Consider the following 25759-nt stretch of genomic DNA (forward strand, 5'->3'; position numbering starts at 1 on the left):
CTACAGGGCAACGGTCAAGGACTCGGGCTGCCGAAGGAAGGGGCTCCAGGCGGACAGGGCCGGACGGGGCAGGAGCGAGAACGTGCAGAAATGAGCCGTGTAGCCTCGTCTGGGAGGCGCAAGTCAACCGCAGCCCATGAAGGTGCAAGTGCTTACTCAGTGCCGGCTTCCCTCTGCCGTCTGTCCCGCCACCCGGCCCTGTCCCTCCGTGCCCTGGCCAGCCTGAGCCCCCGGCAGCCACACCACACCCCGCGGACTTCTGGGCTTTGGGGCGAGAGTAGAGAGCAAGGTGGGGAGGGGGACAGGAACTTACCCTCATTTGTCGATAAATCCAGTCCGTAAATACGGTCACATTTCCATACACGCCTGGTCTGTTGGCTTTGGCACAGCCTGAACCCCAGCTCGTGTCCCCAATCAGCCACCAGATGTGACTCTTCATGGTGACCAGGGGGCCTCCACTGTCACCCTGGGGGACACAGCCAAGGGCGGAAGTTTAAGCCACAGCCCGCACACACAACTGGCCGTGCCCGGAGGGATGGGGTCAGGGCGGGGGTCGGAGTGGGGGTCCCCGTGGCAGTTATGACACAGTGTGCGGGTTTTGTGTCCCCCCCCCACCGAGAGGGACAGTAATATAATCCCCAAAAGAGACTCTTCCAGTGGCGACTTTTAGCCTGCACCAGGTAGCAGTTAGTTACTAAGTAAATTGTTGGCCGTATTTTAAAACGGTTGCAAAACTTATTTCTGTTCCGCTCCCAAGCCGACAAAATAAAACCCTTCGGGGCCGGTGGCCGGGCACGCGCGTGCTTTTACACCATCAGTGTCACGGCGGCTGGCCACGGCCACCCCGGAGCTGACCCCCCGCATGCCAGGGACATGGACCCCGTGTCCGTGGGGGCTGCGAGGGCACCCTCCAGTCACCTGGCAGGAGTCGATGGTCCCCTGCAGGTAGCCCGCGCAGATCATGGCCGGCGTGACCAGGTTGTTGTAGACGTACTTGCTGTTGCAACGCCAGGGCTCGATGAGGGGCACCATGACGGCGTTCAGCTCGTCCGAGGTTTTCCCTGAGACGGAAGACAGCATCGGGCGGCCGTGCAGCCAGCGGCTCCCGTGGAACAGTGGCCTCCCTCCTGGGGACGCGCCAGTGCGCACCCGAGACCGGGGGCCACGGCCCCTCCCTCCTCCTCCTCCTCCTCCTCCTCCTCCAGGGAGGCCGGGTCATCCCGACAGCTGACGGCTCGGACTTGGCACGGCTCTTCCCAATCAGGGAGGCCTTCCTGGCCCTGGAGCTACGGAACGCTCTGTGTTCTAGAATCTTCCTCCCTCTCCGCCCAGCGCCTTGGCTCTGGGGCTCCGTCCTCGCCAGACCGCTCCCGGGCCCACAGGGGTCAGGCTGTGTTTCCGTAGCCCCACGGGGCTCCACCGACGGTCCGGTCCCGCTTCCCGGCTCCCCTGCCCACTAAGCCTCTCCACAGCAGGGTGGGCCCTTGTGTCCGTCTACCTCTTCCCTCCCATCTCGCTCCCTCCGCGTGGGGTTCTTCCAGGCGCCACGGGCCTCACGTGACAAAACAGAGCCTCTCACCGCACCCCTCCACCCCAAGTCCTCACCACCCCGTCCTCCCTGGCTCGGAAAGTGGCACCACACCCACCCTGGGGCTCAGATCCCCAACCAAGAAGCTGACCGCCCTGGATCCCCCCCTCTCCCCCTGCTGATGTTCAGTCCACCTGCAAGGTGGGGGGGGGGGTCTGCCCCAGACATGGTCTTCTGCCTCCAGGCCCACCTCCCACAGCTGAGCCGCCAGCGCGTCCCAGACATGATCCCCCTGCACTTGGGGTCAGCCCCCTCCTGCCTGCATCCTTTCTGTGACTCCCCAGAAGCCCGCCACCTCACGCCATTCTCCTTAAAAGCTCCCGACGGCTCCCTAGCTCACGCAGAATACAAGCCAGGGTCCCCCCCACAGCCTACACCGTCACCCCTGACTCGCCATCCCCCCCACCCCGCCACACTGACCCTTCTGTTCCTTCAACAGCCTCATCATTCAGATCTCAAGTGTCGCCTCTTACCAGAAGCCTTCCCTGATCACCCCTTCAGAGCAGCCAGGCCCCCGCCGTGACAACTTTCTGCCCGTTGAAAGCACCCAGTTCAGCTCTTTGTTTGCTGGCTGACCACATCCCGCCCCCCAGACATCCACGAGGAAATGCGACATTCCTGAGGGCAGATGTTCCTGTCTTGTGCGGTGACGCCCTCCCAGCCCATAGGAGGTGCTCCACAAACACGTGTCGATTTTCCCACTCGTCCGGGCTGCTGTGAGCCCAGGGTAAGGCTCAGCTGCGCTAACTTTCTTTACACCAGGTGCCTGGATGCCCGGCTCGGCCACCGTCGCCCCGATCTGCCCCCACATCACCCAGCTCTTGTCCTTTCCGCCTTGTTCTAAAGGGTCTCTCGGGTGTTGCCTTGAACACTTTTCAGAAGGACGTAGACAGTGCGTGAGAGGCCTCTTTGTACCACCAAGCGCTTCTCACGCTCCGTAAAAGTGGAACCGCTAAGCTCCCCTTCTCTGGAAAGTTTTCTCGGAGAGGAAAGTCAATCGTAGCAAAGCCCGCTGAGCGGGTCTGCACCACGACAGTGCAGCTTCCCCCCCCCTCTGGGGTGTCGGGGCAGACGGACGCAGCTCCAGCGGCCTGCGGCTGGCCATCGCGGGTCATGAAAGCCCACCCTCACCGAGCCCACTGTCCCTGAGACTCCGGAGGGCACGGCCGGCTTCCGGGGCAAGCCGTTAGCAACAAGGGGACGCGATCACACAGCCTGTATGTCCCTCGCATTGATGCGGCCTCAACGCTTCGAAAAGCAGTTTCCACACACGTTGCTGCCCTTGCGTCTTAGTAAGGACACAGTGCCAGGTAGGGCAGGCACGGGTTTTTTTTTTTTTCCCATTTAGCAGATGGGGAAACTGAGGCACGGAGCCTGAGCGACGTGGCCGAAGTGATCTAATCGCATGGGAGCGGATCCGGGATCAACCCCCCGGCCCCCCCACTTCCAAGCCCGGTGCTGGGCTCCGTGGGAACCGCGTGGCCAAGAGCCTCACCTTTCTCGTGGGTGGCCCCCCACCCGGAAATCCAACACGGCTGTTCCGGCTCGAGCATCAAGCCTGGGTTGGGCAGGCACACCGGCTTCACTTTGTCTGTTCCAAGAAGAGAAAACAGCGTGAGCCAGTCTGGTCTAACTGAAGGCTGTGCAGCGACCGTCTTCAGCCCGGAACCCCCCCCCCATCTGCACGCCGCGGGGCCCGGTGCCACCACCATCACCCCAGGAGAGTCCCAGACCCCGACCTGTCCCCGCACGCCCATGTTCTGTCCCTGCCGGGCCCCTCCTTCTCACAGGCGATGTGCTCCCTTCTCTGGAAGTTAAGCTGCTTAGAAACAGAACTGTTTGCTAGCTCTGCTTCTAGAAATTCACGCTGAACTCTTCAAGAAACAGAACTAAGAAAGGGGCTGCAAGTAGTGAAGCTTTTTTCAAACTTAAATCTTCAAGGAACGAAAATTTGACAATGGACACTGTCGGCAGGGGACGAAGGGCAGAGAGGACACACGTGAGGCTGGAGAAGCTGGCGGGCACTCCCAGCCTGCGCCTCGGAGGCCGCGCTGGACACGGCCCCCGTGGACCGGTTCTTCTGGGTCCACATTGTGTCCCAACTTGAATGCAAACACCTTGATGGGGGAGGGGGGTGGTGGTGGATGAGGGTCTGGTCTGTCTCTGCCCGTGTGGGCTGGAACATTCTGGAAGACCCCTTGGATGGACTAGAATGGGGGCCCAAGCTAAGGGAAACCATGGCTTGCTTTTCGTTGTTGTAAACCATTAAGTTTCTTGTTTTCAGGATTTATGTGAAAAAGTAAAGTCCTGACAAATTTTAGATCAGCGGTTCTCAGCTAGAGGCGATTTCACCCTCAGGGCAGGTCTCTCGACGTCTGGAGACATCCGTGTCACAGCTGAAGGGCACCAGTGGCATCTGGTGGATGGGGACCAGGCCAGGACGGCTCCAAAGCGCCATCCGACCCCGAAGGCCAGCAGCGCTGTGGTTGGAAAGCCCGTCTGGACTTTGATGCGTGTTGACTAAATCACGACTCTGGACGGTAGAGGAAAAGCGCGCCGCTCACTCCCTCCCCCAGCCCGTCATAGGTGCACGCCCACCCGCACGCAGCACAACCCCCTCCCTCTGGTTCCATCTTCCCTGGACACGCGGTCAAAGTCGTCCACACGCCCCCGAGCCCCACGGACGCGGTCACGTACCATCAAAAGTCAGAGGCGTCTGCAACTTCATAAGAGCGATGTCATTGTTCTTGGTCTTGGAATCATAGTTCGGGTGGGAGATCACTTTTCCCACTCGGTACCCGTGTCCATAGAACATGAAAGATTGCCTCAAAATTCCCACGAAGGCCGTCCAGTGCCGTGGGTTGTTCAGTGGTCTGGAAGGTAAAGCCGAAGACCACTCAGCACCTCAGAAACGCAAATGGGAAACATTCCTTTGGTGACTTCCAAAGTCACAAGCCGGAGCCAGGCGTCCCGGAGGCGCCATGACCCTCTAGAAGCAACATGGCCAGGCCGGGGAGGTCTCGAGCTCTTGTCCCTTGGCGCCTTGCCGTGGCCCCACCCACCCCTGCACCTCAACAATGAGGTCCATTCTTCCTGTGCTTCTCTCTTTTTTTAGTGTTTTTATTTATTTTAGGAGAGAGAGAGAGAGAGAGAGCAGGGGAGGGGCAGGGAGAGAGGGAGAGAGGGAATCCCAAACAGGCTCTGCGCCTCAGCACAGAGCCCGATGGGGGGCTCAAACTCACAAACCGTGAGATCGTGACCTGAGCCGAAATCAAGAGGGGGTCGTTTAACTGAGCCACCCAGCCCCTCCACCCCCATACTTCTGTACCAGCCGCAAACCCTCAGAACATCGAAGAACGCTGTTCCTTGGCCTGAATGCCTCCCTGAGGTTCCAAACCTCGTTTCTTGCAGGACTGGGTCTTACTTGCCTTCACGTATCAGGGCATCTTTGGGCACCAACAGGTGCTTAGTAAGTGCATGCGGATGGCTAGATTGTAGGCCTCACAGCCATTAGGGCATTAGTTTCGTCTAGGTGTTTCCCTTTTAGGAGAACCCCAGATCCCGGGAGCTATCGGAATCCGGTGGAAGGAAGTCAGGAAGGGAACACCAGTGGGTGACAAACGTCGCTCCTTCCCCCCCCCCCCAACGGCCTTCGGGAGGGGCAGGTACACCTGTCCTGCAGGTGTGCAAAGGGGACACTGCGGTCAGACACCTTGCGTGAACGGTCCGGGGCCACACAGCCAGAGGACGGCACGGCCAGGACCGCAGCCGGCACGAGGTCACGCTAAGTAGGAAAGACCTCTCTGCCGAGCGGTTTCCTCCAAAGGAGGCGTGTGGCCAAAAAAGTCTGTGTTTAAGGAGAAAGGAGGGGGCAGCGTCGTCCACAAAAGCGGACGCTGTAAATTACGGCTGCCCCGTCCTGAGGGCCACGCTGTGGCCAGGGATGCTTGACCGGGGGTCCCAGGGAGCCTTGGGGCAGGGCAGCGGGAAGTCCCCTGGCCTGCGGTGGTGAGGACGGGCTTCCAGGGAGTCCGGCCCTCCCAGAAGGACGGGGCTCCCGAGAGAGGCAGGAGCCGCGAAGCCGGCGGCAGGAGGGGGTCCCGCTCCCCGCGCTCCAGCCCACCAGGCCCCCCGGTCACGCCGCGAGGGGGGCGCCGGGCCCCACGCACCGGCCGGGACACCGGAGCTTGAAGAGATCGGAGACTCCGCCCCAGGTCACGCGGCCCCAGAGCCACCTCCAGACCCTCGCCCGCCCCCCCCCCCAGGCCTCCCCCCGCCCCCGGCGACTCACTCCTCCACACAGTGGGCGGCCGTCACGATCCACTCGGGGCTGATGACGGAGCCTCCGCAGACGTGGACGCCCTGGACGTGCAGACTGGCCTGCCACGGCCAGTCCCCCGCGGAGGCGCTGGTCCCGCCCACGATGCGGCTCTGGCGGCCCATCTTCGCGGTGACCCCGCACTCTGGAGGCGACCAGCGCGGAGCAGGTGAGCGCGGGCGGGGCCGCCCCGCCGCCCCCCGCAGGGTGGGCCCGGCCCCTCCACCCGAAGTCCGGCCAGGCTGGGGGAGCACCCCACGCGTTTGGGGTCTGAACTACAGAGAATGCGTCCCGGTCTGTTTCCGGTTGAGGGGAGGAGGGGACGCTCCCCCAGCCCCCCCCCCCAGGAAGCAGCACTTCCGCTGGCACTTGACGCCCCCTCTCGCTGTCCCCTGCGCACCCAGGCGGCCATCCTGGGGAGCAAAGGCCCTGGGGCCTGCTGGAGTCGTGGACAGACTGAACGCTCAGGGGCCCCAAGACTCCTGAACGTTGCAAAAGAGGGTGGGAAGGAGGGAGGAGGGAGAAGGAGGAGGGAGAGGGAGGAGGAAGGCGAGGGAGGGAGGAGGGGAAGGGAGGAGGGAGAGAAAGGGTGGAAGAGGCAGGAGGGAGGAGGGGAGGAAGAGGGATAGGAAGGAGGGAGGAGGGAGAAGGAGGAGGGAAAGGGAGGAGGAAGGCGAGGGAGGGAGGAGGGGAAGGGAGGAGGGATAGGGAGGAGGGAGGAGGGAGAAGGAGGAAGGAAAAGGAGGAGGAAGGCGAGGGAGAGAGGAAGGGAGAAGGAGGGATAAGAAGGAGGGAAGAGGGAGGAGGGAGAAGGAGGAGGGAAAGGGAGGAGGAAGGCGAGGGAGGGAGGAGGGTAAGGGAGGAGGGAGAGAAAGGGTGGAAAGGCAGGAGGGAAGAGGGGAGGAGGAGGGATAAGAAGGAGGGAAGAGGGAGGAGGGAGAAGGAGGAGGGAAAGGGAGGAGGAAGGCGAGGGAGGGAGGAGGGGAAGGGAGGAGGGAGAGAAAGGGTGGAAGAGGCAGGAGGGGAGGAGGAGGGGAAGGGAGGAAGGAGAAGGAGGTGGGAAGAGAGAGGAGGGAGGAGGAGGGAGGGGAAGAGGGAGGAGGAAGAAGGAGGGAAGAAGGAAGGAAGAAGGAGGAGGGAAGAGGGGGAGAATGAAGGAGAAAGAGGGAGGAAGGAGAAAGAAGGCAGGAGGAGGGGAAGAGAAGAGGGAGGAGGGAGGAAGGAGAAGTGTGAGTCCTCAATGCCCGGCCTGGCCTGCTGCTACTTGTGACAAGTTCTTTGCCAGAAAGGGAGAGAAGGCTTCCTCTGGAAACTCTGAGCGCCGATGGGGAAGGAGCCACAGGACAGAGGCTCCTGGTCGCGCGGGCGGGTGATGCAGGGGCCTCAGAGGCACAGGCGGGTCACAGTGGACCCGAACCCAGGGAGAAAGGGAGGTTGGAGGGGATGCTAACGTCCCAGGGGCTTCCCTGGGTAAATCTTCGAGCCCCTCCAGTGTCTGCCCTGTCCCCGTCACCACCAGGGCAAAGGAGGTGGGGCTCCACGAGCGTCCATCCAATGGGGGCTGCCTGGAGGTTTTGCTCGAGGGGGTGGTTCTCCTGCCCCACGAAGTGGACAGCGAGGTCCGGAGAGCCGGCGTGAGCACCACGCCCTGTTGGTGCCTGAAAGAGCCTGAGCTGAGCCTGGCTGGGGAGTTACGGCCAGGATCCCGGGTCACGAGGTCCACCCGGGGGCATCGGCTAGTTTGACCTGTTCACACTGCAAAGCTGAGCTGCAGGACCGGTGTTTCATTCGAAAACAGGACCAAAGAGGAGGGCACGGGGAGGGTGCCTTCCACACGGATAGAGGCTGGGAAGCCAGAAGCAAGGCAAACACGAGACGGGGAGACCCACGGCCTCCGGCGCCCCGACAGTTTCCTGAGATTGCCTGTCCCCGCAGGACGGCTGCGTCCCTGGCCCCGAGGCCGGAGGCATCTCCAGGACACCGCAGTTCCAGAGAGGTGTTCCTTGAGTGGAGCTGGGGTACGGACCGGGCACAAGGCTCGGACACATCCCACCCCATCACCCCGCCTCCCCAGACGCAGGGGATGCATTTCTGAAGGTACAGGGTGCTCCCTTTGGAGAAAAAAAAGGGGGGGGGGGCTGGAAACCAGGAATCGCTTACCTATACAGCGTAAAGAAACCACGGTTTTTGACGAACAGACATCACTACAAAAGAACAGGGGGTGTTCTGGTCACTAGAATACACAAGATGCTTGACCCTCAAAATACTTAGAAATAAACATTTTCTTCCCATGGTCGCACCCCCCTGCCTCCCCAGACACAGAAGGGCCCGCGATTGAAGAGTCAAAAAAGGAGACCACATCGACGTGGGGGACCCTGGCATCGAGCACTGAATCCCAGCCCGGGTTTCAAGTCACAGCTGTGTGACCCCGGGCTCGTTACTTAAGCTCTCTGTGCGTCGTTTCTCCCATCTGTAGAGTGGGATAACAGTACCTGGTCATAGACTGGTTGTGAGGGTAAGCACCCAATAACACGAGCTACTGTTTTTATTTCCAGAACTGAAAATCACCCTCTAATTTTGCAAGGAAGTCATCTGTAACCTTCCGGGTTCCTGTAACTGCTTTACACGTATTGCACAGAAAAACGAGACGAAAGTTAAGTCACTCATTTGGGAGGTAAGTGAAGTTACATCTGAAAAATTAGTCACTAGCGCATTCCGTCTCAGAGTGAATCTTCCCCTGACAGATGGTGGAGGAGAGAGGGTTGGTTGCACCCAACGTAACCACATTCAGGGGGTCCACCCCGGGGCCTGACCAGAAGCCTAGTCTAGACCACGGTGACCAACAGCCCCCTCTGCTGGCCGCCAGGAGTGACGGCACCTGCTTGCCAAGCTCCGTGTAGCCTGGCTTCATGCCAGCCCCCTTCTGGAAGGAAAAAAGGCATTAAGATACCGATCGCAAAATCGCCTCGCTTCCCAACAGCAACCAATCCAGAGCAGAGCCCTGCTTCCTTGAACCTCCCCCAAACGACTCGACACAAGCCCAAGTTCCACACATAAAGTCAGCTTCTGACACCCTCACATCGCGATGCCCCCCGGTTCCACGGACACTGTGTGTCCCAGGCGTCTTCGGCTGTGCGGCATGGCAACGCCAAGAGAAGACACATTCCCATGAAAAGAAAATGTTTTCTGAGGGTCACAAGGCTGACTCTCCTCCATGTGGAGGGGCCGCTGTCCGGCCACCAGCGTGTGGTCACATGGAGTCTGCGACTCGGGGATCAAAGCGAAGAGAAGGGAGCCTTCCGCACCCCCCCCCACCCGGCAGCCACCTTGTGAGTCCCGGAGGTGGTGGCCCTCCCTCCCCGCGCAGCCCTGATCCCGCATGGGAGTGTCACCGGGAAGGACAGAAACACTCAGCATCGACAAAGAGCCCAGGCAGCTGTGTTTAGCTTCCTGGGCAGGCAGACCGCGGCCCTGCCGTTTTGATGTGCACCTGGCGAGCACAGCCCTCCTCCTAGGCTCACTCTGTCACGCTCCTGGGGACAGCCAGGCTGGGCAGCTTGGGCGGAAATCGGCCCCCCAGCCACCACGGCCAGCGGCCACCAGGAACGCAAAGCCGCTGCTGGCCACCCAAAGGAAAGGAGGGGTGCCACGTCACTTCACCCACCCCAAGGGCAGCCCCTGGCACCTGGCCCACAGGGAGGTGACGGCTTGGCCAGCCACCCGGGGATGAGCGATAGGGACCTGGGAGCTGACCGGGGCTTGCACACAAAGACGCCTTGCGACTTTCACATGAAAGAGGAGGCAGGTAGCAACGACGGTCTGGGGAGACGGTGAACATTTTAAACACGCGAGACGAAACAAGCAGCTCAAGCACCCCCTGTCCCCCACCCTCCCAACCAGCTAGGCCACCAATCCTGCGATCTGCTGTTCAGGTTCTCTTCCACCCACTGGACACACTGAGACCTGCCCCGGGCCACAAGCTGGCTTCGAGCTACAGGACCCGTGGGCTGAACCGGACTAGCTGCTCCCTCCCGGGCCCCCCGGGATGCCGCGCACGCCCGGCCGGGTGCCATCTGACAGGGTGGCTTGGGGGCCAGGGGACCAGCCATCCCTGCTGCTGGGGACTGAGGGGGCCCCTGGGGAAGCAGGACTTCTGAGCTGAAACGGGCACCATCCCGGGCGAAGCAGGATGGGCTGGTCACCCCCCTTGGGACGCTGACTTTCTCGGGGGTTCGTGGAGACATACCCTGACCCGCAGTCCGTCCGTCTCTAATGTCTGGGGAGTATTTTAATGCGGTCAGGAGGAGTCTCCATTTTCATTTTACCATGTTTTCCAGGGCCACCAGGGCCGAGGGCAGAGGGCACGAAGACCATGGCAAATAACCCTCAGCTGCTCCCCGAGAATGAACCACCCCCACTCCGAGTCCGATCTCCTCCCAGAGAGAAACTCTCAGCGATACTGGAATAGCAGTCCGAGAACGCCACCTCGGGACCGTGACTCCCCATGGTGTCTCCTGTTCGCTCTTGTTACAAAACTTCTTAAAGGAAAAATAAAGAAATCACCAAATACCTGTGGTACAGTTTCTTATAGAGATCCATATGGTTAGCACTTGTGTTCACCCTCATAAAGCTGGTGGCCCCACTGTCATCCGCTACTCCGTGGCTAGAATAGAAACTATTCCTAAAGGAGAAGGAAAACCTTAATTAAAATAATGGCTTCATGATAAGCGACGGCAAATCCTTGGGCCGTATCGCCATACTTCTCTCGTACGGTGTTCGGATAAGGGGGGACACCTTAGCATGTGGGAAACAAAACCACAAGGTCTGATCAAGTGACGCTGTCTAATAATCCTCTTTGGACCCAATAACCCGGAAGCGTCAGGTGAAAGCCCTCCGTGGGCCTTTTTCTAATCTAGTTTGGGCGAGGATAGAGAAATAAGGACAAAGGGGATGGGAGTACATGTAACCTAAGAGAATTTACAGATGTTAGAACACTCCCCCGCTATAAAATCCCGTCGGGTCCTTAACACGCTGGGGGCGTTACTATGTCCATTGGGGATGGCATTTGGAGAGATTTTGCTGGCTAAGATGCCAAGTTTCTTTCTTTTTTTTTTTTAAACATAATTTATTGTCGGATTGGCTTCCAGACGACACCCAGCGCTCATCCCGACAAGTGCCCTCCTCAATGCCCATCACCCATTTCCCCCTCTGCCCCACCCCCGAAGATGTCACGCTTCTTATCAAGCGGTGATTAACCTTGACTACTGGCATACGGAGAACCCCCCAGTGCTGCGCAGAAGTCACACAGAGACACCCCGAGGAAGACGTAGTGACAATGAAATCACACAGCCTTTCCCCGTGCGGCCAGACGTCTGCCATGCACGCCAAGGGATACCCTGGGGATCCCCAGGCTGGGAGCCCCAGGGAGGGTCCCTCCTGCCTCTCCCCCCATCCCTGTGGCCACAGGCAGGACTGAATTCTCTTCCACGGCAATCTGATGCCACCTGTCCCCCATTCAAAGGCTCAGTGCGTCCCCCAAGCATGTATGCAGTGAACGTCTGCACATCTGTGCCCTCTGACCTCCCCCAGCCCCCCGCCGCCCCCCCCCCCAGCCAGGGAGGCCTGAGGAGGTGAGGCCTCAGTGCTCCTTAAGAGCTCCTTGAGAAAAGGAGTCCCCGGCCGGCACCCTGGACCTCGGTGACCTTGACCGTGGGTGGGAGCGGACGGGGAACCGGGAGTGGATGGAGGTCCAGGAGGCGGCAGGGCTGGGGGGTAGTGAGTCTTGTTCACCAGGTGCAGGGGACGGGGGCAGGGGGACGCGGTGGGCACCTGCTGGCTTCCCTGACCAGCTCTGGGAAGGAGCCAGAGGTCCCTCCGGGGAGGGCGGAGAGAATCTTCCCTCCGCTTCTGCGGTGGGGCCGTACTCACCGGTAGCCCATGTCCTGGCACGCGGCCCTTCCGTAGCCCTCGCTCCAGTCATCCTGACACACGGGGTGCCACGACTTCCTCTGGGACGAATACACCTGGAGGATGAAGTTCGGTCCGTAGAGGCGCACTGCAGCGAAGGAGACGCTCCGTGAGATTCTGGGGGCCGTCCGGACACCACTCGAGCCCCCCCCGCCCCCACACAAAGGCTCAGAGGCAGCGACACGAGGGGTCCTGTCCCCACGGCACTGACCGCGCACCCCTTCCCGGCTCTAAAGTGCTCTTTACCCCCAAAGCACTGGCAGCGGGTGTTCAGACAAGAGCCGGAAGGCAGGAGAACGTAAGCGACCGTGGACGGATGAATGGACACGAGGCGGCCCATCTACGCCACGGAGCGTCATCGGCCCTGAAAGGAGGCCCACGCAGGCCCATGCGCTGTACGAAAGGCCCAGAGTGGGGAATCCAGAGCAACACTGGGCGGATTAGTGGTTACGGGGGGCCCTGGGGTGGGGGGAGGGGGTGAACGTAGAAAAGCCGCTGAACTGTATGTTCTCAGGGATGAATTCTATGGTACGTGAGCCATATCTTGATAAAGCGAGTATTTAAAAATAAATGAAAAAGATAAAGGGTTTTTTTTTTTTTAAAAAAAAAGGTCTTTTTTTCAGTTTTATTTATTTATTTTGAGAGAGAGAGAGAGAGAGAGAGAGAGACAGAGAGAGTGGGTGGGGGAGGGGCAGAGAGAGGGAGAGAGAGAATCCCAAGCAGGCTCCGAGCATCGGCGCAGAGCCCGATTCGGGGCGCGAACTCACGAACTGTGAGATCCGTGACCTGAGCTGAAACCAAGAGTCGGACGCTTAACTGACTGAGCCCCCCAGGCGCCCCCAGAAATGATCTTTAAACAATCATTCTGAACAACAGATCGACCGTTCTTGCCCAACACCCCGGATCCTGGCAGAGCACCAGAGACATGCCACACCCCCCTGGTGCAAGGTTCTGCCTCTAAATTCAGTCACACTTCGCCCAAATGACCTCAGTGCTTATGTTTAAGGAAATGAAACACCTTAGACGTCGTCTAAACCTCTCTCTACGCCAGTGACTTCTCCCTCCCTACAGGTAGCCACAATCCAGAATTCCGAGAACGTTCCATGTGTGAACGGCTGGATCAGGAGGGGCACGGCCACAGAGCGGGTCCCGCCCATATGGCTTGAGGATCAACTGGTGTCACATATTCATACAAAGGACCTTGAAAACGGCATGCCGTGAAGGAGGGCAGGCTGCTAAACGCTATGTGACGTACGACGTTCACTGATGCGCAAAAGCATGTGAGCCCGTGCTCTGAGCTCCGGGGGGAATACATGTGACTTAAAACATAAAATGAGGACCCGATGATCACAGACCTCATTCTTGCCCCGCTTCTGTGGCCCCAACTCAGTGGACGTTCCGGCTCATTCCCTGTGATGTGACCAGCCGTGGTCTGACAATTTCCTAATGCTTCCTGGATGGGTGATCCCCACGCGCCATGTGGGAGCTAGCCACGAGCTCCCTGAGGTGGCTAAACAAACCGTGGTCCATCCAGGCAATGGAACATCATTCAGTGCTAAAGAGAAACGAGCTATCAAGCCAGGAAAAGCCGGGGAGGAAACTGAAATGCGTATCACCAGGTGACAGAAGCCGTTCTGAAGAGGCTACAAACTGTATGATTCCGACCATAGGACGTTCTGGAAAAGGCACAACTATGGAGTGGTTGCAGGGGTTGGGGGAGGGAGGGATGAACGGGCAGAGCACAGAGGATCTTCAAAGCAGTGAGGATACTCTGTATGATACCGTACTGGTGGGTACGTGTCATTGCACATTTGTTCTAACCCGCTGTCCAAATGCAAACACGTTACACGTTTGTCCACAATGCCAAGTGTGAACTAAGGACTTGCGTTAATAATGACATACTAATAATTGGCTCATCAATTGAAATGAAAGTCCCATACCGATGTAAGGTGTTAAAAATAAGGGCACACTGTGTGCAGGGCAGGGGGCCCTGGGGCGCCTGGGTGGCTCCGTCGGTTAAGCGTCTGACTTTGGCTCAGGTCATGATCTCACGGCGCGTGGGTTCGAGCCCCAGGTCCAGCTCTGTGTTGAGAGCTCAGAGCCTGGAGCCTGCTTCGGATTCTGTGTCTCCCTCTCTCTCTGCCCTTCCCCTGCTCGCTCTCTCTCTCTCTCTCTCTCAAAAATAAACATGAAAGAAAATTAAAAATAATTCCAAAATTAAAATAAAACTGACACTGTGGCATAGCAGAAAGTGAAGGAGACGTTTCCTTTTTGGTTTGTGGTAATTTTAGGGATTTTTTTTTTCCTTCCATCTCGTGTCTCTGCAGTCAAATGCTCACTAGGACAGGTGACGGGGATTAAGGAGGGTACTTGTCATGATGAGCACGGGGCGATGTATGCAACTATCGAATCACTCTCCTGTATACCTGAAACGAATATTACACTGTATGTGAACTAACTGCAGTTTAAATAAACACTTAGACAAATGTCAACTAGGAGAACACGACAGCTGACGCCCCAGAGAGCTGGAAACGGTCCCAAGCTCAAGTTCTTTTCTTTCTTTTTTTTAAGTATCAGGAACTTCTCGGCTTTACTGAGGTATAAATGACAGATAACAATTGTACATACTTAAGGGGTACGACCTGGTGTTTTGAGACGTGTGTACCCTGGGAACCGGGTGCCACAATCAAGCGCACCCACCACTTCGCACAGATCCAGCTTTCTTTTCTTTCCTTTCTCCTGCGGTGAGAACACCTAAGGTCTCCCCTCTCAGCCGATCTCAAGTGCACAGAACAGTACGGTAACTGGGTCACCTCGAGTGGTTCTCCAGTTTCTCTGGCGACATTTAATGGCCACAGAAACCAGGGCGACGGATGTAGAAAGCGGATTAGCATTAACAATACGCATACGTTCGATATATATATTCAAGACTACACGCACCCCCGGAAAAAGAACGCTCTCTGCGCACACTTGAACGTTTTCAACGGGACGGGAGATACTCTTTAGTGTCAGAAGATGTGCATTCTGTTGAAAATAATGTCCGCTCCACAAGGTGGACAAACTGCAAGCACATCAAATGTGTGTTCTGATCCGACGCAGAAGACACGCATGATGTCACGGTCACCTGTTTTGCTTTATATAAATAATCAATGTGGAAATTAAATAATCCCAAGTTAAGGTGGGTCTATCCAATTACAAAATCTGACCCAGCGATCTTGCTTCTGGAGGTATTTCCTACCAATATTCTCCTGTGCCTGGAACATGCATGTTGGGTCCCCCAGAAGAGAGGCCTCCCAAGGCATGTCTACACCCAAGAGCACGGAGTGTGTGGCTGCGGGAAAGCGAGGGCTCACGTCCCAATCAGAAATGGTCCCAGGATGTGTCATCAAGGCCCGTGCAGTCAGCGAGGCAGTGACCACTGGGAGGTGAGGACAATACAAAATATACACACCCGTATTTGCTTTTTCATCTAAAAACTCTCCGGAAGAGAAGCGAGAGACGCATATCTGTTGCCCTTGAGAGAGAAACGTGATTGGCTGGTGGATGGGCACATGACCGTGTGTGGGCGCGCGCGCGCGCGCGCGCGCATGCGTGTGCGTGCAGGGTGGGGGAGATTGAGTTTTCCCCACACGTCCTTGGGTACTTCCTGATTTTGATCTGGCCGGGTACGTTAGCTCAACGTGTTGAAGGAAACACAACGTAAACATTAAGAAGACAGGGAGGAAGAGGAACTTGAATTCGTCTTGCTAGAGTTCAGGGTTGCCCATGTGCGCCCGCCCATGCGTATGAAAACACCAAAAGCCATCACACCTGATCGCTTCACCACGCTCTGAATCGCTACGCCCCCTACTTAGGAAAATGGCGACAAATATGTCACCAACACACAGGCAAGGCGGTGTGTTGAAAGTTTAACGAGCTGGGGGTGGGGGGGGGGTCACTGCCAAGTGCAAACGGTCTCTGGGATACCGGCAAGGCTGTGCTGTGGGGGCTCACGGACCGAGGTGTCGGCCATGGACACAGGCCGCCCCACGGGCCACACAGAGCCGGCGCCCAGGGCCCAGCCTTCCCCACTGGGGGGGGGGGGGTCCTACCAGCCGGGGCCAGCGGCGTGTCCCGCACAGGTGCCGTGACTTGACTCAGAGGACATGCAGGAAAGCTGTCTTCACGCTGGAAGGCCCAGGAGAAGAAAGGGGACCCACATCCTCCGCCCCTGTGTTTAAATGTTTTTATGTTTATTTTTTTGAGAGAGGGAGAGACAGAGCGCAAGCAGGGGCGCGGCAGAGAGAGAGAGAGAGAGGGAGACACAGAAGCCAAAGCGGGCTCCAGGCTCCGAGCTGTCAGCACAGAGCCCAACGCGGGGCTCGAACTCATGAACCGTGAGATCATGACCTGAGCCGAAGCCTGCCGCTCAACCGACTGAGGCCCCCAAGCGCCCCTAGTCTGCCCCATGTTTAAATGAAACCCTCAGGAGTTAGGAGAAAATGGACGCGAGAGGAGTAAAGCCACTCGTGAAATTTCTGGCGATGCCCCTGGCGCTATAATTCCGAAATTTCTGTTTGCTTAAAAACAAGTGGTTGTCATATAAACGTGTCAGAGCGTGCGGCAGGATCGAGGGCGCGGGGACATAGCATCACAGCGCCACGGCCGTGGTCCCCGCGTGCCTGGGTCACACTGCCTAACATGTTCCGCGGGAGGACCGCAACGTAAAAGCTTTTCAAGACAAATAAGCCAGCTCCAGCCGGGGGCGGAGCTCAGTTACCGGCACCTTAGACGACGCTTCGTTCTCCATCTCCGCCCACCCAGGCCACACGGGCACGGCCGGGAAACAGCCAGCCGGCGTGCTGTCCCCTCGGCCGGTGCCGGACTGAGGTCAGACTCACTCTGCGGGTGGCTGTCGGTGGATGCAGCACCGCTCCCGCTCAGGCCCCATCTCCGATTACAGCCACGCCACCACCCTTGAAATCACTTGCCACAATCGACAGAAAATACCGAAAGCAAAGCCAGGCGCCCGCTCTGCGATGATAGACACACGTGATTCTAAAGGCGAGCCGGCTTTGAAAGTACATACTGCGCCCCCCCATCTCCGCGTTAAATACTTCACTCCTGCAGTGGCTGCGAGGTGACGCCCCGGGCCAGCTGGGGGCGCCCTGTCAGAGTGACCCAGCCCTGCAATCCCCCTCTGTCCCCGCTGTGTGCTGCTGGGCCAGGAGCACACCCTCTCTGAGCCTGGGTCCTCATCTGCGGTCAGACCAAAGGTACAGCCTCCAGATAGCGGTTCGGTGACCTCCCGGGTGGCCGTGCCGGACACAGGCCTGGCCATCTTGCCTAGGATGGGGCCGCGGTCTCTGCGGTGGACACCAGGAGCCGGGGCACCCTGGGCAGAGCGGTCGCGTCCCCAGGCGCACGCAGTCCTGCGACTTACCGCATCGGTTCTCGTCCTCCCCGCTGGGGCAGTGCAGGACCCCGTCACACCAGTGAGAGGGGCTGACGCAGGTTCCCGAGGACCCGCACTCGATCCCGGACACCAAGCACTTGTTTTCCACTTGCAGAGAGACGGGAGGGAGACCCAGTCAGCCGGGGACACCAGGAAAACATCACGCACCCACTGCGAGCGCCAACGTCTGCTCTCCGAGCCCCAAGCGGCAGGAGAGAAGAGCACGTCCCCCCTTTGTCTTAATAAGGAGCGGATGCGTCCTTGACCCCATCATCTACCAAAGGAAACAGGGCAGGGGGGGCCCCGGTGCATCACTTCCAGGGGGGCGGGGAGGGGCTCCCAGCCTTGGGCTTGGACAGCACCCCCCGCCTTCCTCAGGTGACCTCTGGATCTGTAAATGCCCTGAGTCCCCTGCCCTGGGTGGACGGAAAGGCCGGGCTGTGGTTAAAGAGCTGCTGCAGGCAAGGCTCGTCCCAGCGCGTAGCAGGTGATGCTGCACAGAGATCCAGGGGACAGGTGGCCCCGGGGCGGCAGCTAGCGCCCCAGAGCACCGCGTAAACCCACCGTGGTCAGTACTCCACCAACAGCATGGGATTCCCGCGACCCACGGGGTAGGAGGAAGCGAGAAAGTGACTCCTAACAATGGGGACCGTGAGACTGGAGGAGGAGGAGGATGGGGATTCTGCGTCCCCGTCACCGAACAGAAGCAACGAGCCCCACCCCCGGAGAGCGGGACACCCCACGAGGATGCCCCCCTGCACTTACTGAACTTCCAGAGCAGGACAGCGGCCAGCACGGCTCCCGCCAGGACGGCCCCCAGGGTGAAGGTGATACAGAGCACTTTCTTCGCCTCTGGGGAAAGGGGGGTGGGCACACCATGTGGTTACAGAATTTCTTAGAAGGTACACTCTCACATCTCACCACTACTTGTATAGTACAGCATATCATGAGATAATAACTTTGTTTAAGTTTATTTATGTATTTGGAGAGAGAAAGCCAAGTGGGGGAGGGGCGGAGAGAGAGGGAGAGAGAGGGTCCCAAGCAGGCTCCACACGGTCAGCACAGAGTCCGCTGCGGGACTCGAACCCCCAAACTAGAAGATGGTGACCTGAGCCACAGTCAGATGCCCAACCGACTGAGCCACCCAGGCGCCCCATGATAACTTTTTATACACTCAAAAATGAGGCTTTTAATTTTAAGAACGCATCCTGGGAGGTCTCAACCTCTTCCGCGCACTCAATTGTATGCGTTTTAGGGCACAAAAGCAAAACAGGAAGCCATGCTATGAAGTCACATATACTTATGTTAAGCTCTTTTAAAAAAAAGTATCATCTTAAAATAGTCCCATAAGTGATTAATGTAAAAAATTGCCCCAAAGAGGGAAAATGCCTTGTTTTAGTAATTACAAGCATAGGCGCACCTGGGTGGCTGAGTTGGTTAAGCGTCTAACTTCGACTCAGGTCATGATCTCGCGGTCTGTGAGTTCGAGCCCCGCGTCAGGCTCTGTGCTGACAGCTCAGAGCCTGAAGTCTGCTTCGGATTCTCTGTCTCCCTCTCTCTGTGCCCCTCCCCTGCTTGCACACTTTCTTTCTCTCTCTCAAAAAATAAATATTTAAAAAAATTAAAAAAAAAATACAAGCGTAAGATAGTAGTAATAATGTCCCCAAACTACCACCTCCCTGGTGCTGGTGTTCAAGGTAGAATAAATTGTCTTACTCAAGGCAGGTTAGCGAATGGATGCCACAGACCCATAGCGTCCCGTTCGACAGCCACCAGCCACACGTGGGTGTTCGCACTTCAGTTACGTATCATTAGGGGTGTTAAACAGTTCCGTAAATTCAAATGCTCAACAGACATGGGGCCGGGGGCTGCTGTACGGAAAGGGCGGGTGTAGAACATTCCCATCACTGCGGAACGTTCCATCGGGCAGTGCTGACATCAGCCTTTTGGTTGGAGGAGGAGCACTGAGCTCACATCTCAGCTACGAATAAAGTCATTTGCAGAGGGTCATCAGCGTCCTCTAGTCAAAACAAAACGAGGGGCCCATTGTTGGTCACAGTGTAAGCCAAGGTTCAGAGGGCAGGGCCAGACACGGCACACCCAGTAATTAGTGGCTCCGGGGTGGGGGGGGGGTGGGGAGCAGAGGGTAGAGAGAGAGGCTGAGGGCAGGGAGGCAGAGAGGGCATTCAACAGACCCTCCAACCCCCTCTGTTTATAGGACACCTGGGTGTCCCGGAGGGTGGGGGAGGCCCGGGGAACCCCACCTGTACACGTCTGTGCTTCTGGAAGTCACCCGGGGCTAGAGTTCAGCTTCTGGAGTCAGGTGGACTAGGGCCGACCCATCTGTTTGGGCTCAAAGCCACGCCTCTCCTCTTGTTATCCTGTTCTTAGGAATCGCCAGGGAGCCTGCTAACCAGCGTTCCTGGCCTCGATCACCAGGAATTCGGATTCCACTGGGGGCGGGGAGGCATGAATTTGCAATTCTAACAGGCTCACAGGGGAGGCGGAGGCTACAGGTCTGGGGAGAGCCCTGAGGTTACCAGAACTGGGCAGGGCGGAGAGGCAGGGGACGCTCACAGGGGAAATTCCAAATGGCCAGTTTGACCCGTTAGCCAAGGACAGTTTCTCGCTTCGGGGAGCTTCCCTGTATGCTGTTTGATCTAGGATAAAATAACGTGCCCGGTGAGCTAGAAGCCATTAAGTATTCTGAACCTCTCAAGGGGCAGAGGGCAACCTGCCCCCCTCTCACTAGGAGCAGGTGCGCAGAGGGACCCCCGATCCCACCTTCCTGCAGTCAGCGTCTGGTCGGTCCAGACCTGACTCGGGGCTGGTGTGCAACTGTGCTACCATTGGGTTTAATTACAACTCACTGCCCATGCCCCTTTGTCGTTATCGATTCGGTGTGCTGTTGATTCGGCCCTAGCGAGCCCAGGACCAAGCATCTGCATCACTGACTGTTGGCCTCGATTCCTCCAAAACCCAGTCTTTAAGCAGTGCACGCACTGGGACGCAGCGTGAAACATTTAGGACCGTTGCTACGGCAAATAGATGCATTATGTCCCCAAATAGCCCTTGCGCTCCCGAATCTGTGCTATTTGAGGGCGCTGAAACTTCCGTTCTTTTCTGTGTTGACGGGCCAGGCCACTGTACGTTTGTCAAAACCCACAGGACGCACAAGGGAAAGACTGTGATCCTAATGTAAAGCTATGGACTTTAATGACAATGTATCCATATTGGTTCATCGATTGTAACAAGTGGGGCCCGCTAGCTACGGCAAGATGAGGGGACAGACTTAGGGCTAAGAGGGGTAAGAGGGACTGCGCCCTGCTGTTGGGTAAGCCTAAAAACTACTCTAAAAAACTGTCTGCTAATTAAAAAAACATTTCCAAGGCCAAACATTAGACTTATCAAATGTCCGTTGCGTCTGTAGAAGTCAATTGAAAAGGTCTGAAAAATAGACAGGTAGGTTCACTCAGCTCGTTTTGAGTTTAAAGGGCAGTTTTGTAATGCAAAGTCACACATGTAGGCTCTATGTTCTTCCCTTACAAAGTCACTGATAAGGACCGTACAGATTCCTGTCCAATTGCCTGTCATCACCAGGTTTCCCCCCAGAACAGTGGAAATGTGGGTGTCAGGCGAGTGGGCTCCCCTGGTCTGCCTGCCCCTTCAAGGTGCTGCCCTCAAGAGGGGACCCTTGGTTTCTGATCACCACCCCCTTTTTTCTGGGAGGCAGGTACCACCGTCAGGAGTTCCCTAGCCGTCTACACGCTGGCTTCCTCCCAACCACCATGATGAACTAAGACCGGGGCTTCTGGGCGCGGCTCTACTGACATCTTGCCGGGTCTTCCGTGGCGGGGGGCTGTCATGGGCACCACAGGTGTTCAGCAGCATCCCTGTACCTGCCAGTCACAGCCTCTCCCCAGTTACAACGACCAGGCCCTGCCCAGTGTCCCTGGGGGTCAAAATCAGCCCCGATTAAGAACCACGGGTCTCAACCTCCCCAACTACCACCAGAAAGACATCAGTGCAGAGGCGGGCATTTCCTTGATCCGAGAGGAACCAGGGGAGGGAAAGAGGGAACCGTATAGGCAAGGAGAAGGGGTAACTGAGGAGGAGGAGGAGGAGGACTGAAGGGTAGGAGATGTGGGAATAAAAAGGAGTAGAGGTTGGGGCGCCCGGGGGGCCCAGTCGGTGAAGCGTGTGACTTTGGCCCAGGTCACGATCTCATGGCTTGAGTTCGAGCCCCGTGTCGGGCTCTGTGCCGACAGCTTCCGATTCTGTGTCTCCCTCTCTCTCTGCCCCTCCCCCGCTCACACTCTGTCTCTGTCTCTCAACAATTGGCATTAAAAAAAACAGTAGAGGTTGACGAGAGGAGGAAGGAACAAGAACCCTTTGCGAAGGGTGGGGGAAGCAGACGGAAGCGTCGGGGCGGGATTCAGGGTGACGGCGCTGGTTGAGGGCTACAGGGGTCCAGAGACGTGCACACGGAGCCTCGAGCAGCACAGGCCACGAGGACTCACTTCTGTGCTTTGTGATGCGCTGCGGGGGCAGGTGGAAATTCACTTTATTGTTAATCTTTGACCGTACAAGCTGTGTGTACATGCATGCTTGCAAAATAAAAACCCCCGTCGACAAAAATGCGAGTTGTTGCGTCACTAATACCAGTACTCGTTTACCTGCTCTACACCTGCTCTGCTCTGTCCACGGGATCCTTTTTTATTTTACTTTATTTTTTTTTAAATGTGTACTTTAAAAAAATTTTTTAAGGTTTAGTTTATTTTTGAGATTTACATATATATATATATGTATAGAGAGAGACAGAATGTGAGCAGGGGAGGGGCAGAGAGAGGGAGTCACAGAATCCGAAGCAGGCTCCAGGCTCTGAGCTGTCAGCACGGAGCCCGACGCGGGGCTCGAACCCACGAGCCGTGAGATCGTGACCTGAGTCGAAGTCGGACGCTTAACCGACGGAGCCACCCAGGCGCCCCTGTGTTTATTTATTTGGAGACAGAGAGTGTGTGTGAGCAGGGGAGGGGCAGAGAAAGAGGGAGAGAGAGAGAGAGAGAGAGAGGGAATCCCAAGCAGGCTCCGCGTTCGATCCCATAAACTGTGAGATCAGGACCTGAGCCCAAATCAGAGTCGGCCGGTTAACAGACTGAGCCACCCAGCACCCCGCCCCCGCCCCCCGCCCCCCCTCCACGAGATCGTTAAAGCCACGAGATACGTCCGTGTGGCAACCACACCAGCCACCTCGTTCGCTGAGCACAGAGGCCTTGTCCCGCGTCTCAAACACGACTCGCCGTTCCAGGGAACCGCACCACAAAGACAGGGTGGGTGGTGACTCCCGTGGCCTAGCTCACCATTCATTCCACACGACCCAGCGACAGGCCCCGCAGGCAAGAGCAGGACAGGGAGGCCCTGCGTGTGGACAAGGCTGCGACAGGAGGGTTAAGGAAAGTGAAGAGAGGGCTTTGCAGCAGGGCCGGAGGCGAGAAGGGCAGCGACAGCGAGGGAGAGGGGAGCCCCGGCAGACGGAGGGCGGTTAGCGACAGAGCCACCGGAGAAGACAGGCCCCAGCGCCTGGACTGTTGTAGGAAGTAAATGCAAAGGGGTCCTACTTGAGGTGCACACTGTCCCCGACGGGGACTTGGGCTGCGTGTGGCTGCTGGGCGTGGAAGTGTGCGTCAGCACCCTCGGCGCGTACTGGGGCACCGCGGGCGGGTAGTAGGGAGCCGGATACACCGAGTAGGCGCCGGGGACCACGGCGGGCCGCGGGGGGTACAGGCCTTCAGGCTGGTATCCATGGTTTTCGTAGAAAGGTCCGACACCTGGCGGGGGCCCCTGAACAATGAAGAAGAAGATGAATCACATAAAACCCCAATTGCCCTAAAGGCGACACGCCCACCCGAGGTCCTCAGACAAGGTGCTGGTAAGGCTGCTGCAGACTCCTGTCGGGGCCAAACACGGAACTCACCTGCAGTAAGGGCTAGCCAGAACTTCCAGCTGGTTGTCAACGGTTTTTGTATTTGCTCACTAGTCACTTTTTGAAGTAAAGAGCGAGTAACGGTCAACACCGCAATTTAGTGAAGAATAAAATATGAATTAAAGACAAAACGTGCAGGAGTCTGGGAATGGGTCAGTACCCAAACCCAGGGACGGAGATTCTCAGGGGAACAGTACCGGCTGTATCCGAGCGGCAGCCAGGCACCCGCATGCACGACCTCCCGGAAGCCTGACCAGGCCCCCCGCGGATGGTGCAGGGATGACTGACGGACGCGCCCATTTTGCAGAGACGAACGTGAATGATGGAGGCTGAGAAATTTACCTAAGGGTCCACATTATACACGCTATTCTAAAAGTTCTTTTTCTATCGCCTCTTCTCTTAGAGACGTGTCACCGTTTACATGTAAAGAGCTTGTGGATGGGGGCTGCGGGCACGCAAGTCCGCAGGGAGCCAGAGGGGTTCTGTCGCCCTGAGGGCAACTGCTGGGTCTCGGCACACAGGGTGTGCAAGGGGCTGCCCCAGCCCAAGCTTTTTTTCCGGCTCCCTCCATCTTCTCCGAATGCCCTTCCCTTCTCCCTCTGCCTAAACGCCGCCTTCTCCCGGCTGCCCCTTCAAGACCCCGCCTGGACCCCCACCGTGTCCTCTGTATCCGTCCTCCTTAATCGCCCACCGGCTGGGCCACTCTGGGAAGCCACGTGTGCCCCACTAGCCTTCTTCGCACTCATTCATTTCTTCCGTTTCTTGTGGACCATGGTCTCCGACAAGACTGGTATTCCGAGCAGAGGAGGCACCACGCTTAGCATTTTAAGCGGGGCCTCCAGGGAAGCGAGATTATACAGCAATGCACCAAAGGCGGGCTCTCAGGGTTCACCTCTGCTTAATAACTCACCGACGCTCTCCTTCAGAAGTTCAAAGACTGTAACTCTGAACCAGAGCAGTGCACAGAAAGGGAAACAGTGTAATCTCTAATCTAAATGGGGCACCAGAGGCAAAAAAAAAAAGCACACGTGTTTGGTCTCTATCGGAAGCATCTAAGAACATGCCGTCCCACCCAGGGAAGGTTGCAGCAGGCACAGTGGCCTGTCCCCGCAGAGTCTTGTGCAGCGGATAGGAAGTTTTAAACGGATCCAATGACTAGCTACCGGCCATGGCTAAAGGGGAAAAAGCATAAAGATCTATTGTCCAGATAGAAGATACGGGAAATGTCTGTTATGACACACAGCTGCCCTGAACGCATGCATTCCCAGGTATAAGATAAATCAGTGAGAGATAATGGGGACCAAGGATAAGGACACTGCATTAGTCTCCAGAGTTGCTGGCGGTGGGGGCGTCCAGAGAGAGGGATGGTCAGCCCAGTGCTCCATTCGGTCACAGCCTCCCCCGGTTCATCAGGGCACGCGGCTGCACAGGGGTCTGCGGTCCTTCCCTGGGACCGCCTCCCTCCGGGCACCCTCCTGCCCCTTTTCCTTCCACACATCCTATCCTGAAACCCACCTGCAGGGCAGGAAGACAAGAGGCCCCAGTGAGCAGTGCACATACCCCGCAACCGCCCCACAGCTCTGGGGCGCTCTCAAGGGGTGCAGCTGCTGTGTCCGCACTCCCGCCCAGCCTCACCGAGAGAAGGCCCCGACCAGCATCCGTGGAGCACACGCATTCCCTGCGGCCAGCTCTTAAAATGCTGCCCAGCACACACCTCAGAAAACAACAGCAGGAATTAAGGGCACGAAGAAAAGGCTGGGGAGGTAATTATTAACCACTCACTGAGTTTAAAGCCATCCTGAGTTTATCAGCAGCATCAGGTAGTGGTAGAGATCCGGAACGTTCGAGACGACCTAGAAGACAGAATGATAAGACTGTGGTACTTCCATACCGGTGAGTTTTTAGGAGACCCGTGGGGAAAGAACCGGAAGGCTTTCTAGGTGAGAGTTAGCTCCGGAAGAAACGGCAGTTCTACCCGTTCACCTTGGCCCTCACCTTCGCCTGCCTCTTCCCCACGCACGGGCGGAAGGAGCCTGGTGCTTGCCTGCATTAGGGTCCAAGGCCAGCGACGCTTAACACGGCTCTGGCCAGACATCCCCAGGCTGCCTCTTGCAACAGAGGATCCCGGCAATAGAAGCAGGCACGAGGTGCCTCTCAGACCCTCAAGTTCAGGCGAGGTTAACGGGGGGGGGGGGGGCAGAGACCTGGGGTCAGCTCGTGGCAATACCCCTTCCTGGAGGTATCACTGCATCAGCGCCTGAACCTCTCTGAATCTGGCACAGAAATGGATACGGAGTCGGGCACGGTCCCGTTCCGGTGAGGATTTTTTTTTTTTTTAACGTTTACTTATTTTTGAGAGAGAGACAGAGGCAGAGTGTGAGCGGGGGAGGGGCAGAGAGAAAGGGAGACAGAATCCGGAACAGCGGTCAGCACAGAGCCCGACGCGGGGCTCGAACTCACAAACCGCGA

At 57.5% G+C, this 25759-nt stretch overlaps 1 protein-coding gene across 1 annotated transcript; it reads right to left on the reverse strand.

The window, feature by feature from the left end:
- TMPRSS2 (transmembrane serine protease 2) lies at positions 1 to 25087 on the reverse strand. The gene is made up of 13 exons (XM_047100490.1): positions 25073 to 25087; positions 22926 to 23148; positions 18073 to 18159; positions 17296 to 17415; positions 11835 to 11961; positions 10477 to 10587; positions 8067 to 8110; positions 5880 to 6051; positions 4286 to 4461; positions 3084 to 3179; positions 919 to 1061; positions 249 to 466; positions 1 to 109 (listed from the first exon to the last, which is right to left on the reverse strand). The coding sequence occupies exons 1-13, from the start codon at positions 25085 to 25087 to the stop codon at positions 1 to 3; spliced, it is 1641 nt and encodes a 546-aa protein (XP_046956446.1).
- Positions 25088 to 25759: the final 672 nt, after the last annotated feature.

The sequence above is a fragment of the Lynx rufus genome, unplaced genomic scaffold (genome assembly GCF_022079265.1).
Source record: "Lynx rufus isolate CCGP_SWC_20201006 ecotype Redwood Valley unplaced genomic scaffold, mLynRuf1.p SCAF_5, whole genome shotgun sequence".
Lineage (NCBI taxonomy): Eukaryota > Metazoa > Chordata > Mammalia > Carnivora > Felidae > Lynx > Lynx rufus.